Source organism: Hemitrygon akajei, chromosome 24, assembly GCF_048418815.1.
Source record: "Hemitrygon akajei chromosome 24, sHemAka1.3, whole genome shotgun sequence".
NCBI classification, from domain to species: Eukaryota; Metazoa; Chordata; class Chondrichthyes; order Myliobatiformes; family Dasyatidae; genus Hemitrygon; species Hemitrygon akajei.
The window spans coordinates 5,097,357-5,112,190 of record NC_133147.1 but is presented as its reverse complement, the minus strand read 5'-3'; the positions used below and the strand labels follow the sequence as shown (position 1 = coordinate 5,112,190).

At 47.0% G+C, this 14,834-nt stretch overlaps 1 protein-coding gene across 1 annotated transcript in view; it reads right to left on the bottom strand.

Annotated features, from left to right (window-relative positions):
- The window catches only part of LOC140715546 (E3 ubiquitin-protein ligase HUWE1-like), a 95,268-nt gene that overhangs the window by 54,628 nt on the left and 25,806 nt on the right, over window positions 1–14,834 (bottom strand). Inside the window, exons 7-13 of the mRNA XM_073027901.1 lie at window positions 11,816–12,047; window positions 10,858–11,036; window positions 9,880–9,969; window positions 8,438–8,592; window positions 7,893–7,950; window positions 4,822–4,929; window positions 1,209–1,511 (exon numbers count right to left, since the gene is read on the bottom strand). Coding sequence (XP_072884002.1) covers window positions 1,209–1,511; window positions 4,822–4,929; window positions 7,893–7,950; window positions 8,438–8,592; window positions 9,880–9,969; window positions 10,858–11,036; window positions 11,816–12,047 — 1,125 coding nt within the window. The remainder of the gene's footprint in view (window positions 1–1,208; window positions 1,512–4,821; window positions 4,930–7,892; window positions 7,951–8,437; window positions 8,593–9,879; window positions 9,970–10,857; window positions 11,037–11,815; window positions 12,048–14,834) is intronic.

Here is a 14,834-nt window from a genome sequence, read left to right as displayed (position 1 = left end):
GTCCTACAGTCCCAGAAACATCCTTGTCAATTTTCTCTGCACGAACATTACAGACGACTTGGGGCAAGCACACAATGGAACACACACTAGTTTCCTTACTTTCTTAGGAGATTAAGGTTTAGCTTGTCACCAAACACTATAACCAACTTCTACACATGTTGAGCTTCTGACTGGTCTGGTTTGGCAATCTGAAAGTGCAGGAACGCAAGAAGCTGCAAGATATTATTGGACTTAACACAATACATCGCAGGCACATCACTCCCACCATCAGCAGTGTCTATAAGAGGCACTGCCTCGAGAAAGCAGCATCCATAATTAAAGATCCCCACCACATGGTCCATGCCATCTCCTCGGGTTCAAGAACAGCTACCTCCCTTCAACCATTTGGGTCTTGAACCAACCAGCACAACTCTAATAACCACCTTAGTAAAGCAACACTGACCACTTTGCACCAAAATGTATTTGTGTCTAATTGTGCTTTCTTGCATAATTTGTGTATAATTTATGTTTAAAGGTGGTTTTCCTTGTGAACGCTGTGTGCCTGTGATGCTCCTGCAAGCTTATCATTGCACCTATTGAATTCCACTTTAAATTTGAAAGCCCAGATGGGCTAAGGTAGGGGAACCAGAACTGCAGGTACTTCTGACGCAACACCCAGTACAGTCCGAGAGCACTACACAGAAACAGGCCCCTTCGGCTCATCTCATCTGTGCAAGCTATTTTTTTGCCAAGTGTCATTGATCCACACCTACACCATAGCCAGTTCTAGCACACAACTCTTAAATGTCGAAAATGAATCTGCGTCCACCACTTCCGCTGGCAGCTTGTTCCATGCTTGCCATGGGTGAAGATGATTCGGCTCCCCTGAAAAACCTTTCAGCCTTAACCCACGACCTCTAGTTTGTCTCAAACAACTCCAATGGAAAAAGCTGGCTTGTATTTACCCTGTCTATACCCTTTGTAATTTTGTATATGTCTATCAGATCTCCCTTCAATTACCCTGTCTATACCCCTTGTAACTTTGCACCCCTCTATCAAATCTACCCTTATTCTGCTGGGCTCCAGGGAACAGGGTCCTAACCTATTTAACCTTTCCCTAGAACTCAGGTCAACCTCCTTATAAATTACCATGAAGAATATAGTGAAGGAGCTAATGACTACAGGGAATTGGATCTGGGCAAGGACTGCAGGCCGCGAGCTGGTCTCACCTGTGGTTGGCGCCGGCGACATTTCCATCTGCAGGGCCTCGGCCTCTCCACTTGGTCTCTCCGGCCCGGCTTCTGCCGGCTCCACGGGCATCAGGGACTGTGCCGTCACCTCCTCGGTGGGCTCTAGCTGCAGTGGTGCTGATGGTGTCTCGCCAGGCTGGAGAGGGGGCTGAGCCGCTTCCAGTGCACCCAGAGCCTGCGCCTCAGCAGCGGGCGCACCCTCCATTGAGGCGGTAGAGGGAAGGAAGCTCTCCAGGCGAGGGGTATCCAACCCAGTGGAACCAACAGTAGGCTGCTCCGCATCTGGGAGAAGGCAACCAGTCATTTCTTGGGCAAGAGCAGCAATCAGGAGGCAAGAAGGAACAGGATCGCGACGGGTGGGACTATCCGGCAAATCTTTTACTTGAAGGGGCAGGGATAAGCACCTAAAATAACTTCCAAGGTCACCATGATAAGGCATAGGGGCAGAGTTAGGACATATGGCCATTCGAGTCTGCTCGGCCATTCCATCATGACTGATTTATTATATCTCTCAATCCCATTCTCCTGCCTTCTCCCCAAGAATCTATTGGTCTTCACTTTAAATATACCCAATGGCCTCCACAGCCACAGATTCACCATCTGACTCTGGACCCTTCAGAATGAAGCTTTGTCCTGGCCACTGGGAATGATACTTTCTCGCTTACCGCTCATTCCTAACTGCCTAATCAACTGGGCTGACTTTTAGTGCCACACACAGACCAAACTGAGCAGAGAGGGCAGGTTTCTGGTCACCCCATTACTGGAACAATGCCCACGCTTTGCAGAATTTCACCAGAATCCTGCCTGGATTAGAGGACACGGGTGATAAGGAGAGATTGGACAAACTTGGGTAGTTTTCTCCGGAGCAGCAGAGGCTGAAGGGAGATCTGATAGAAGTTTGTAAGATTACGTGAAGCATCGATAGAGTAGACAAATAACATCTTTTTCCCCAGGGTTGAACTGTCTAATAGAAGGCGGCATGCATTTAAGGTGAGAAGGGGAAAATTCAAAGGGAATGTGAGGGGCAAGTTGTATTTTTATCCCCTCACAGAGAGTGGTGGGCGCCTGGATCACTCTGCCCGGGGTGGTGGTTGAGGCAGATACATTAGGGGACTTTTCAGAGATGATTTGATAGGCGCATGAATATAAGAGGAATATACTCACTGGAATTTAAAAAAATGTGTGTGTGTGTGGGGGGGGGGGGGGGGGGATCTCATTGAAGCCTATCAAATATCAAAAGGCCTTGATGTGGAGAGGATGTTTCCTATGATGGGGGAATCTATGACCAGAGAACAGCCTTGGAATAAAATGGACATCCATTTAGAATTAAGATGAGGAGGAATTTAGCCGGAGAGCAGTGAATCTGTGGAATTCGATGCCACAAGTGGTTGTGGAGGCCAGGTCACTGGGTATATTTAAGGCAGAGGTTGATAGATTCTTCATCAGTCAGGGCATGAAGGGATAAGGGGAGAAGCCAGGAGATTGGGTTTGAGAGGGAAATGGATCAGCCATGATGAAATGACAAAGCAGACTCAAAAGTCCAAACAACCTAAATCTATTCCTATATCATAAGGAAATGGAAGGGCATGAGCATTGTGTAGGCAAAAGGGATTCATTAAATTGCTTTTTGATTTGTCTGTTCCTGTGCTGTACTGTTCTATGTTCTTCCTGGAAGCCAGATCATTTGTGAACAAGATGGGATTCTGAAACACCTGAACATGAAGCCTGAATTCTGGACTGATTTCACCAGGTTTAATAGAATTCAGAAGAATAAGTAGATGATCTCATTGTAACCCATTGAATGTTGAAAGGCATCAACAGAGTAGATGTCTTCTATGGCGGGGAAGTCCAAGGACATAGCTGTGATACACTAGTCTGAGCCTTGGCCTTCTTGGGGCAGAAGTAGCACATACAGTTCTGGCTATTCTACAGCAGCAGTTCCCAATCTGGGCTCTACGGACCCTTTGCTTAATGGTATTGGTGCATAAAAAAGGTTTGGAACTCCTGCTCTGCATGGAGGAAGGTGGTGGTAGCAATCGAGATTCATCAAGACACTGCCCGGATTGGAACGCTTTACTTTTCAGGAGGGGTTGGATTGGCTGCATTTATTCTTCTTGGTGACCTTACTCAGGGGTGGCGAACCCACGGCACGTGTAAAATTTGTCCGTGAATGACATGCATTGCTGCCCCTCGGTTCTTTACACTCCACCCACAAAAAAAAGAATGGTACATCATCATGTTTTCTGTTGAAAGAAGCTGTGAATGATGTTTTACAACCCAAGAGCAGTTCACCAGAAACGTCTCATGCCGGTTTGGCACCAGCCAGACAGTTGAGAGATCACATGATGTTGGATGTTATGTTTTTAAATACTTGCAGTATTTGGATAGTAAATGGTTCTGATAATTATGTTGATTTTATATATTTAATCACAATGGTTGTAAGTATTTAGAAATAGTTATTTTTCAATTCCTTTAAAAAGATTATTAATAATTTTTGTACAGGTTTACTAAAATGCCCCAGTAATTTCAATCTGACTTTGTTATACTTTTATTAATAGCAAAATAATGAATACACATAATTAAGCAATAGGGTTCATCCTGTTTCCTGAAGAAACAGCCCATAATTATTGATGCTAACTTATTAATCAATAATAATCTCTGCTGAGAATTAACATGGTGTGACAGAATTTCTTTTTAAAAGAAGTTTATTGCCAATTTGAGCACAGGCTCTCAAAAAGGTTCACCACTACTGCGAGAAGGCTGGTGAGGGTCTTTGTCCCCCGGGGAGGGACGTCTCCAGTTGGAGGATGCAGTTTGGGGGGGGGGGGGGGGGAGAAATTTAAAGGAGATTTGATGGACAAGATTTTCCACACAAAAGATTGTGATCATAAGGAACAAGCTGTCAGATGAAATACTGGAGGGAGATAAAATTCCCGTGTCTTCATGGCCTGTGCTCAGTCTGTATGAGGGGAGTATAATGAATACATGCAGACCATTTCCCCCTCAGGTTGGGTGACAGCAGAATAACAGGGGATCCAAACCTTTACTTGATGCCATGGACCCCTACCATTAACTAAGGGGCTTGTAGACTGCAGGTTGGGAAACTTGGTTGTGGGTGAAAGGTGACAAATTCAAGGGGAATCCAAGGAAAAAACAATTCCACAGAGGTGGAATGAGCTGCCAGCAGAAACAAAGGATGCAAGCTGCAATTGTAACATTTAAGAGAAGTTTGGAGAGGTACACGGATGAGATAGTTTCAGGGATATGGCCAGGATGCAGGTAGATCAGGTCAGCATGGACCAATTGGGCCAAAGTATCTGTATTTGTCCTGTAGTATTCTGTGACATTTGGTGTGATACTTGCATGAGAAAGTATATGTGGCAAACAGACTTGTGTAAACAGACATGGATGAGTTGGGCCAAAGGGCCTGTTTAGCTCAATAAGGTCTGCATAGAGGCCCTGTGACTTAGCAACTGTGCTACCAAACTCTACTGGGAGAACTGGCAGGGAGCAAATCGAGTCACATTTAACTCCTTTGCACATATTCCGCACCCTGGCAGAGGAGAGACAGGTACCTCAGAGGTGCACTCACCCGCTAACTGGCCGTGGGTCCTCATGGCCTCCAGTGCGGCTTCTGCAATCGAGGCAGCGATGTTGCTGATGGCTTCGTTCGTGGCAGACAAAGCGCTGGAGCACATGCCTGGGCAGATGGAAGAGAGACAGGCTCAGAAGTCGTTACAAGGCAGCAGGTAGCAGGCGAGGGCCAATCGGAATAATGAAACATGCAAGAGCTTGGCTGTTCAGAGAATAGAAAGGTTGGTGCTGAAGAGTCACGTATAATGAGGAACATTGTCAGTTGACAGATAAGATTTCTGCTTCTGAGCTGTGTTCAGCAATTAAAATCCATCAACCCATTCATTACTGTTGTTCTGAGTGAGCCTTTGTGCGTAAACACTGTTGTGTTTTTCATTAACCTGCAGTTGGAACTTGATCCCGCCGCTAATATATACTCTCTGCCTTGAGCCCACAGGATAGAACTGCGTAGAGGGAGCTTCACTCTATCTGGCCCTGGGAATGTATGACGGGATGATGTGGAGGAAGCTTTACCCTGTGTCTGCCCCAGAAATGTGTGATTGGGACAGTGTTGAGGGAGCTTCACTCTGTTCAAATCCAACTGCAGATCCTTAGAATTAACATGGACACAACAGTGCAAACACCAGAGGGTTTTTTTCACACTTTTCCACAGCTTTGAAACAGCATCTTATTCAATGACAATCGATCCACTTTTACAAATTCATCATGTCAGAACTAATGTCAACCATTAGCTGGTCCGAGGATGGGCCTGCCAGCTGCCTGACTGCTCAGCGAGGAAGGCAGTAGGTTGTATAGTTATCTCCAAACAGGGCAAAACGAAAAATGGGGAATCACCGCCCTACAACTATACAACCTACTACCTCAACATGCCAGAGCATATTGCTCCGAGGGCAATGGCGATCCTGATGCTCAACTCTGGTCGTCGCAGAAACTTCCATCTTCTGCTGGGATCCGCCATGGAGGGCTCTACAACCAGGCGAATGCAGAAGAGCAGTGCACGAAGCCGATGAGGTACTCTGCTCCAACATTCGTTTTTATGAATCTCCCCACTCTCTGATCTATCTCTTCTCTTCCCTTTTGATCCACTTGGGCCACTGACATATCTCATGTACATAGCTGAGTGAAGAGATCTCTCCTCATCCCCTGACTAGATTTAATAATAACCTACTCTATATTTTGATAGATAAGCCCCCAGGGCACTTTACCAGGACGCTCCATGGATTAAAGAGCATGTCTTATAAGGTGAAGCAAGCAAGGGCTTTTCTCAGTAGAACAAGGCTTCTCAACCTCTTTTATACCATGGACCCCCACCATTAACCAAGGCGTCTGTGGACCCCAGGTTGGGAACCCTTGCTGTAAAGTGAAGGACAATGAGCAACTTGAAGGAGATGTACAAGATAATCACAGGTACAGATTGAGTGGATAGCAAGAGAGTTTTTCCCAGAGCGGAAATTTTTAAAAAGTGGTTGGTGGAACGTATGGGGATGGGGGGAGGATGTCAAAAGGTTGATTAAAAAAAAAGTAAGTGGTGAGTGTGGGGGCACTCTTGCAGGGGTGGTGGTAAAGGCAGTTACATTAGAGGCATTTAAGAGGCACTTAGATGGGCACATAGAGGAAAGGAAACTGAAGGGCTAAGAAGGAGGGATGAGTTCGATTGATCTGGGAGTAGGTTAAAAGGTTGGCACAATAACATGAGCTGTGCTGTATGGTTCTGCGTTCTACTCCCTAGTCTGAGTGGAACCTGCTCGAAAGGGTGGATGAGCAAGGAATCAGCCAGCTTTTACCTGGTGCCCCCCACCCGCCAAGACAGTCAAACCGGAGTAGTAACCCAGCCAGCACATGGATCTTTTCCGTCAGCGAGAGCGGAGTCCTGCGGGAAGCCAGCCTTGCCACCGTGGGAAAGACAGTAGATTGTATAGTTAACTCCAAGATCGGGTATGACCCTAAAACTATACAACCTACTACCTCATTCCAAAGGGCATTTGTTCCATCTCCACGTGGACTGAATGCTTAGCACTTAAACAAACAAGTCAACAGACAAAAAGTTTATTGTTATAACATATTCAGAGTTCCAATCATTCCATTTGTGGGCAGCACACTGCATTCTTCTTGATTCTTCTACTCACTGCACTGTTTTGAACCTTGTAACTGGCTTATAGAAACAGGATGCAGAATGTTCTCTAGTTTTCAATCAGGACACCACAGCCTCATCACGAGAGGTACAACAAGCTCAAATCCTGCTGTCACTTGTTATCTGGACATTTACTCAGCAGCCATAACTGATTGCTCCAAGTTGAAAAATTGAAACTAAAGATCTGGAAACTCCAAACAAAAACAAAAGGCTGGAAGTAATCGGTGTCGCTGTTCTGACTGACGTTCTTAAACATTAAAATTTACATGTTTCTGTTTGTATCAAGTACGAATGCGTCAAGTATTTTCTGTTTTTATTCTCAGTTGTATGGACGGGACAGTGTGAAGGGAGCTTCACTCTGTGTCTGACCCCAGGAGGGTGTGATGGGACGGTGTGGAGGGGGTTTCACTCTGTGTCTGACCCCAGGAGGGTGTGATGGGACGGTGTGGAGGGGGTTTCACTCTGTGTCTGACCCCAGGAGGGTGTGATGGGACAGTGTGGAAGGTGCTTCACTCGAGTCTGACTGCAAGATTGAGTGATTGAGTGAAAGAACAGCGCGGAGAGAGTTTAGCTGTGTGTCTGATCGTGGTAGTGGGTGATGGAACAGTGTGGAAGGCGCTTCACTCTGTGTCTGACCCCGGAAGTGTGTGATGGGATGGGAGAGAGAGCTTAATTTAGGTCACCTCTGCCCTAATTATATGCGACATGGTAGCACAGATGAAGTGGAACTCTTAACGTGTACCTGTCCTGGACATATGATCTCTTTCTTAGTGTTGACTGAGCCTTCACAGTTTGTGGTTCAGTGTGGGGGATGCCGATAATAGCATGGCTACTGATAACATCCTCACTCTCTGCCTGCCTGCACTGCCTTCACTGAAATCTCTCAAGTACACAGAAAACAAATACTCCAAGAAGGTGCAGACTGCACAGCAACAAACCTGTTTGATTCTTGTCACCTTGAGCAGACGAGTTGGCAGTTCCAGTGGAACCTGCAGCCTGCTTGGTAAACAGTGAGGAAAAGCTGTATTAGCGCAGGAGAAACCAAAGAAATGCACGCATGTGCACACACATACGGATAACAGTTTAGCACGGACAAGATGGGGTGAAGGGCGTGGTTCTGTCTTGTAGTACTCTGAGTCTGCATTCAACTTTTCCCAGTGATGGGAATATGGATGGAAATGTAGGACCCACATTAAACTCATGCAGTCACAGGGAGAATGGATAAACTCATTACAGACAGCGGTGGCAATTGAACTAGAATGTGGGAGGAAATCATGGCACCCGGAGGAAACCCACGTGGTTATGGGGAGAATGTGCAAACTCCTTACAGACAGCTGTGGAAATCGAACCGGAATGTGGGAGGAAACCAGACTCAAAGGTTTCCTCATTTGCCTTGCTGGCACAGAGACCAACTCTTCCTGTAAGTTGGGGATCCCATCTCTCTCACCCCCACCGACCCACTCCATCCAACTCCACTACTTACCGGTGTGTTCTGCTCCTTGTTCTCCTTCTCCTCCTTGGCCTTCTCCTCCCTCTTGGCCTCCTCTTCTGCCAGCTGCTTCCGGCGTTTCTCCCTCCGCTCCTCCAGCTCCTCGTCGCGCAATGACTCCAAGTGCTGAATGATGGGCAGCTTCACGACTACAATGATGGAGGGGGAGTTCAGCCCATCAGTACCGTACTGACTCAGTTTGATACCTTGCCCATTTGACCCCAGTACCGAGGGAGGGCAGACTTTCACCCTTAGACCCTCTTCCCCTTAAAGAGCAGTCACCCGGAAGGCTCGAACCATAACCATAAGACACAGCATCATTAGGACATTTAGCCCATTGATTCTGCCCTGCCATTCCATCATAGCTGATTTATTATCCCTCTCAACCCCATTCGCCTGTCTTCTCTCAGTCACCTTTAACACTAATCAAGCACCTGTGGTAATGAATCCCAGTGCAGGCTGATGCCTTCAAGCACACCCATCAAAAGGAACAGCCTGCTTTTGCTTGCTTCTCCCATCAAACCAAAGGCACCGACCCAAGGCAGGAAGTACAGGAGCCTGAAGAGTCCCACTGAGGATTCAGCAACAGCTCCTTCCCCACTGACATCAGGGTCCTCAACCAACCTGAAAAACTCCAACACTGCCATTGACTAGATAACTTTTCCTCTGTCAATCTTACATTGAAGTCATTATGCTTATGTTGTTGTGTTTATGTGAAGATGAGGTTAACTTATGTTTGTAAAATACTGTGCTGCTGTTGCAAAAAGCTAATTTTCAAGGCTTCTCTACCCTGGGTATGTATGCCCACGACAATAAACTTGAACTGAACCATTAATTAAGCTGCCTCCCATTCAGAACATCTACATGAAATGTTGCAGGAAAGCAGCATCCATCATCTGGAACAACCCCCCACCCCACCCCACCATCCAGATCATGTTCTCTTCTCAATGCTACAATCAGGAAGATGGTAAAGCCGCCTCAGGTCTCACACCACCAGGTTCAGGAACAGTTATTACCCCTCAAACATCAGGCTTTTGAACCAAAAGGGATAACTTCACTTCCCATCACTGATTATTATTTATTTATATTATTGTTTCTTCTTATTGCTTTTGCACATTTTCTTCTACATTCTGGCTGAACACCCTAGTTGGGTGATCTTTCATTGATTCTGTTATAGTTACTATTCTATAGATTTGTTCAGCATGCCCGCAAGAAAATGAACTGTATACGGTGACAACTATGTACTTTGATGATAAACTTACTCTGAACTTTAAACTCTATCTCTGGGCACTGAGTGCATGTCTGACTGAATGAGATCAGCTCCTTGACTATGCCCACTGTGGAAGATCCATAACCTCCTGACGATTATCAACTTTACTCATTAAGTAGTTTTGATGCCTGGGGGGGTTAGAACACTTTCTTCCACATCTACTCACCCGCCACGCAGTCATGCATGCTCTCTGCGTCCAGTACTTTGCATTCTTCAGTCCAGCGGGTCAGCGCCGTTGGGATGCTGGACAATGTACCTGCACAAAAAACAGTGTCACAGGCCCGATGCCAATGGAAGCAGAGTGCTGAAACCCATTACCACCCGGGGCAAACTCTGCAAGGGCAAAGGGAATGCTCATCTTTGCTACAACAGAAATCCGGGACAGGGCACCTTTCCTTTCAAGGCAAGGCTCCATCATCAAAGACCCTCACAATCCAGGACCTGCCCTCTTCTGCCAGATCTGCCAGCAGTGGGGACGTGATACTGGAGCCTGAAGACCAACACTCAACAATTCAGGAACACTTTTTTCCCCACTGGCATACTTCTGAACGGCCCACGACCCATAAACTCTACCTCACTATTCCTTTCTAGTATGATTTATTTAAATATCAACATTCAATTCTCTACACATCTTGTAACCACTTTCTCCTGCTTTTGTTTGACCTCATCTCTGTTGTCTCAGTACCTGCCCATCAATGTCACCTTCCTTCCTCTAGTTCCACACCTCCTCCCCTCCAATCCAAGGTCGACTGTCATCTCCCACTGGATTTCTTCCTCTTCACCTCCCAGCTTCTCACATAAATCCATCTCCTCTCACTCCTCACCTGGATTCACCTACTACCTGCCAACTTGTGCTGCTCCCTCCGCTGTTTTAGGAAAGGACTTCTTTCCCTCCGCCATCTGATTTCTAAACGGACCATGAACAAGTGAACACCACCTCTCTATTTTGCTCTTTTTGCACTATTCTTATTATAAATGATCATATTTTTATGTATTCCACTGTATTGCTGTCACAAAACAACAAATCTCACATTATGTTAGTAACAATTAGCCTGATTCAGATGCCTGCGGTCTTGCGGCAGCTGAGGGTGAGGCTCCAAAACGGCCCACACGCACCCCGCATCCTTCCGGATGGGCACTTTACCTGCTTGGCTGGTTGTAGCCGTCTGATCGTGGAAGAAGTCATCAAGGAGGTCGTCGTCTGAACGGGCAATGATGTGCACGTCATCGTTGCCCACCAGCAGGCGGGCACGGCCGCGGCTCTGAAGGGGCAGGCTGCTGCTCAGCTGGAGGATGTCTGCAGCTGCTGAGGGCCCAAGCAACCTGAAGGAGAGATGCCTGTCAGTAGGACACCGGTACGGAGGGCACATTTTTGTTGTGGACTGATTCATGCACAAGTCACAGCATCAATACTTCATGGACTTATACAAGACCAGAGACCAGGGGTTCCCAAACTGGGATCCACTGTCCCCTTGGTTAATGGTAAGGATCCATGCCATTAAAAATAAAACCCCTGACAAAGACCAAGAGACAAAGAGCAGAATCAGGCAATTTGGCTCATCGAGTGTGCGCGGCCATTCCATCAGGGCTAATTTGTTAGCTCCCTCAAGCCCATTCTGCTTTCTTCTTCCATAACTTATCACACCCTTTCTAATTGAGAACCTATCATCCGCCACTTTAAATATACAGTGCTCTGGCCTCCAAAGTCATCTGTGGCAATGAATTACAAGATTCATGAAAGTCTTTAAGAAACACTTTATAGTCCCAGCAATCACCCATCAGAGTTCAATTCTCGCTGCTGTCTGCAAGGAGTTTGTACATTCTCCTTGCAACCATACACAGTTCCCTTGAGTACTCTGGTTTCCTCCCATACTCCAAACACGTATGGAGTTAAGGTTAGTAAGCTGGTGCTGGAATTGTGCTGACGCTTGTGGGCGGGCTGTCTCCAGCACATCCTAGTATATTCAGTGTAGGTTTCGATGTACACTTGACAAATAAAGCAAATCTTTAAAAATCTTTATATCGTTAAAAGTACCAAAAAGCACAAGGAAATAACGAATCACACAGCCCTCCCCCGCACCACCAAGGTAGTGACGTCTTACCTCTGCAGGATGAGTGGAGGGTTGGGCTGCCTGTTACCGGGGTAGTGCACATGGATCGTGTGGCCCGTGTTGGTGGCTGTGAACGGCCGGATTGCCCGCTGGCTGCGCCCGATACCTTGCGTCAGCCGTGTGGTGGACGAGCCGGTGCCCAGGGTCAGGGCACTGTGATCGGCATGCCGAACCATGAGCGGGTGTGTGGCGGGGATGTTGCCGGGGGCGGGGGGGATGTCAGCTGAGGAGAGAGGTACAAGTGGTTAGGATTAGGCTCACCGCTTACTGATCCGGCCTGATGTTGTTGCAGCGCATGCAGCATCTCAAATTCCAGTTTCCCCAAGAATCTTCTCTCTAGTTATGGTAACTTCACACTCTTCAGGGCCCTTGACACCTTGAACTTCCACCATACTGCTAGTGTCTTCCACTGTGAAGACTGATTCAGCTCATCTGCCACTCCCTTGTCTCCACAACCTTTTCACCAACTCTTCTGGCATTCTGGATCCCATCCCCCTGCAACTCTAGTTTAGATCCCACTGTGTAGTATCAACAAATCTTCCCACTAGGATATTAGTCCCCTTCCAGTTCAGGTGCAAATTGTCCCTTCTGTACAGGTCCCACCTTCCCTGGAAGAGAGCCCTATGATCCAAAAACCTTATGCTATCCCTCCTAATATGTGGCTAACTCCTTAGCCACATATTAAACTATAATCTTCCTAGCTCTGGCCTCACAAGCACAAGGTACAGGTAGCAATCCTGGGCTTACAACTCTGGAGTTAACATAGCATCTAACTTCCTGAACTCCCTAAGCAGAACCTTGTCACTTGTCCTACCCATGTTATTGGTACCTTCATGGATCACAACTTCTGGGTGTTCACCCTCCCACTTAAAAATGCTGAGGACTCAATCTGAGATAGCATGAAGGTGGTACGGAAGCCTCAGGACTCACACCACCGAGTTCAGGAACAGTTATTATCCTTCAAAAGGGGTTCACACAAATGCAAATACTGGCTTTGGCAATCCACCCATTTCAATATCCTGCTCCATGACTGAACAGTTCCATACCTATGCACTCACTTTCAAAGACTCATCTTTTCAATACTTATTGCTGATTTATTTATTGCTATTATTTCTTCCTTGTCCTTTTGCATTTGCACAGTTTGTGGTCTTTTGCACATTGGTTGTCTGTCTGTCCAGTTGGCTGTGGCCTTTCATTGATTCAATTGTGGTCCCTGGATTTACTGAAAACAAATCTCAGGGTTGTATATAGTGTATATGCAATTTGATAATAAGTTTACTCTGAACATGTCAAAGATGATGCAAGTTTCCCCCAGCGTGCAGAATTCACAGAAGTGGTGGAAATGTTTGGGGAATAAAGGGGACTCAGAAAGGTATAAAACAGGTGCTTTATCGTTCGTTCTATGACTTTATCAAGTGATACATTTGGTGTTGCTGTGTTCATCTAGAGCAGTAGAGTGGGGAGTCCCCAGCCTGGGGTCTATGGACCCCTCAGTTAAGGGGAGCTGTCCATGACATAAAAAAGTTGGGAACCCCTGGGCTAGAGGGAGAGGAAGGCATAAGCAAATGTAAATCTCTCTGGATGCGAATAACACACACAGCAGAGATTGTGAACACTCTTCCCAAGGGCTATAGATCAACATCTTTTGTTTTTGGACTTCTGCTGAGAAAAGCTGTGGAGGAATAAAAGGAAAAAAGGGCAGGGTAACTGGAGAATCATGGAGTGGGCTCGAGTGGTCCCTCCTGTGTATGCTGCCAATGTAAGAACAAAATTCAGACTAAATCAGAAGTAATGCCACAGGGAGACAAGGGTTAAGCTGATGCCGAAGAGGCAGCAAACCAACTTTTGAAGGAAGAGATACGGCTTGGTTCCAAGTTGGATTCTGTCCAACATCTGCCTCAGATTCTAGCCAGCCTGAGTAAGGGCGGAGGACTTTGCCCATGCAGCATCACAAGCTGGTGGCCAGAAACATCACTGGGGAAGCTGCGGTGGGGGAGAGTGGGTTTATTTGACAATGGATGGGGCAATATATTTGGCCAGGGAAGTGCTGGAGTCACTGACTAGTGTAACTGGTGACCTGGGTTTCAAGCCCAGACGTGGCCACTGAGCATGAAGTTTTCATTGCAACCCCCAGAAAGCGTGTTTAGTCAGTAGATCAAGTGACCACTGACAATGCCCTGGCTGAGGGGTCGAATCTGGGAGGTGAGGGGTGGTGGGAATGCGAGAAGTGTAACATAGGAGTTCTGTAACTGGGTGGTCGGGGGCTGGTGTTGATTTTAATGAGGCTCTTTCTGTGCCAGTCGACACATCAAGCACTGAGCACAAAGGTAGATGCAAGCGTTTTAGAGACCCACACCTCCCCTGGAACTATGCAGCTACAGAGAGAACAGCCCAGCGACTGCACTTGGAGCTGACAGGCAACTCACTCCTTACCACATGTCAGCACTTAGCAGGAAAGGCAAGGGGTCTTGTCCAACTGCACCGAGGTAAAATTGCAGTCTCACATTTGCTACCTAATAACACCCCGCCGCGCCTGCCCCCATCATCACCCCACCTCCTCAGCTCCAGATCACCCTCAGTGGTCACGGAGCCAGAGCCAGGGAGTATGCGGCTGGGAAGGAAGGTCCCTGTGAGGAGCTCCCAGACTTGGGGCACCCGAGAATGGAGATGATAACTGAGTGATCATTCCGATTTAACGGGATCCTGGGGTACTTCAGGGGTTCGCCCATGGCCCCAGCCCTTTGGACAAGGCCCCTTAGCAGTAGCAGAAGCTTTTCTTACGCCAGTGTGTCCCCTTCACCTCAAAACCACAAACTCTATCATGAAAGTTCTGTCACCCACAAGTTCCTGAACGCAGTGTTACTAAAATAAGCTTTCCAATGGCCCAGGGGAAGATTAGGGTTTCATCAGCTAATTGGTTACCCACTGTGAAGGTAACTTCTGATAGTTATTACGTCACTTTGGCTTCAGCGGCAGAAGCAATGAGGATCTGTGCCACTGAGGTTGGGAC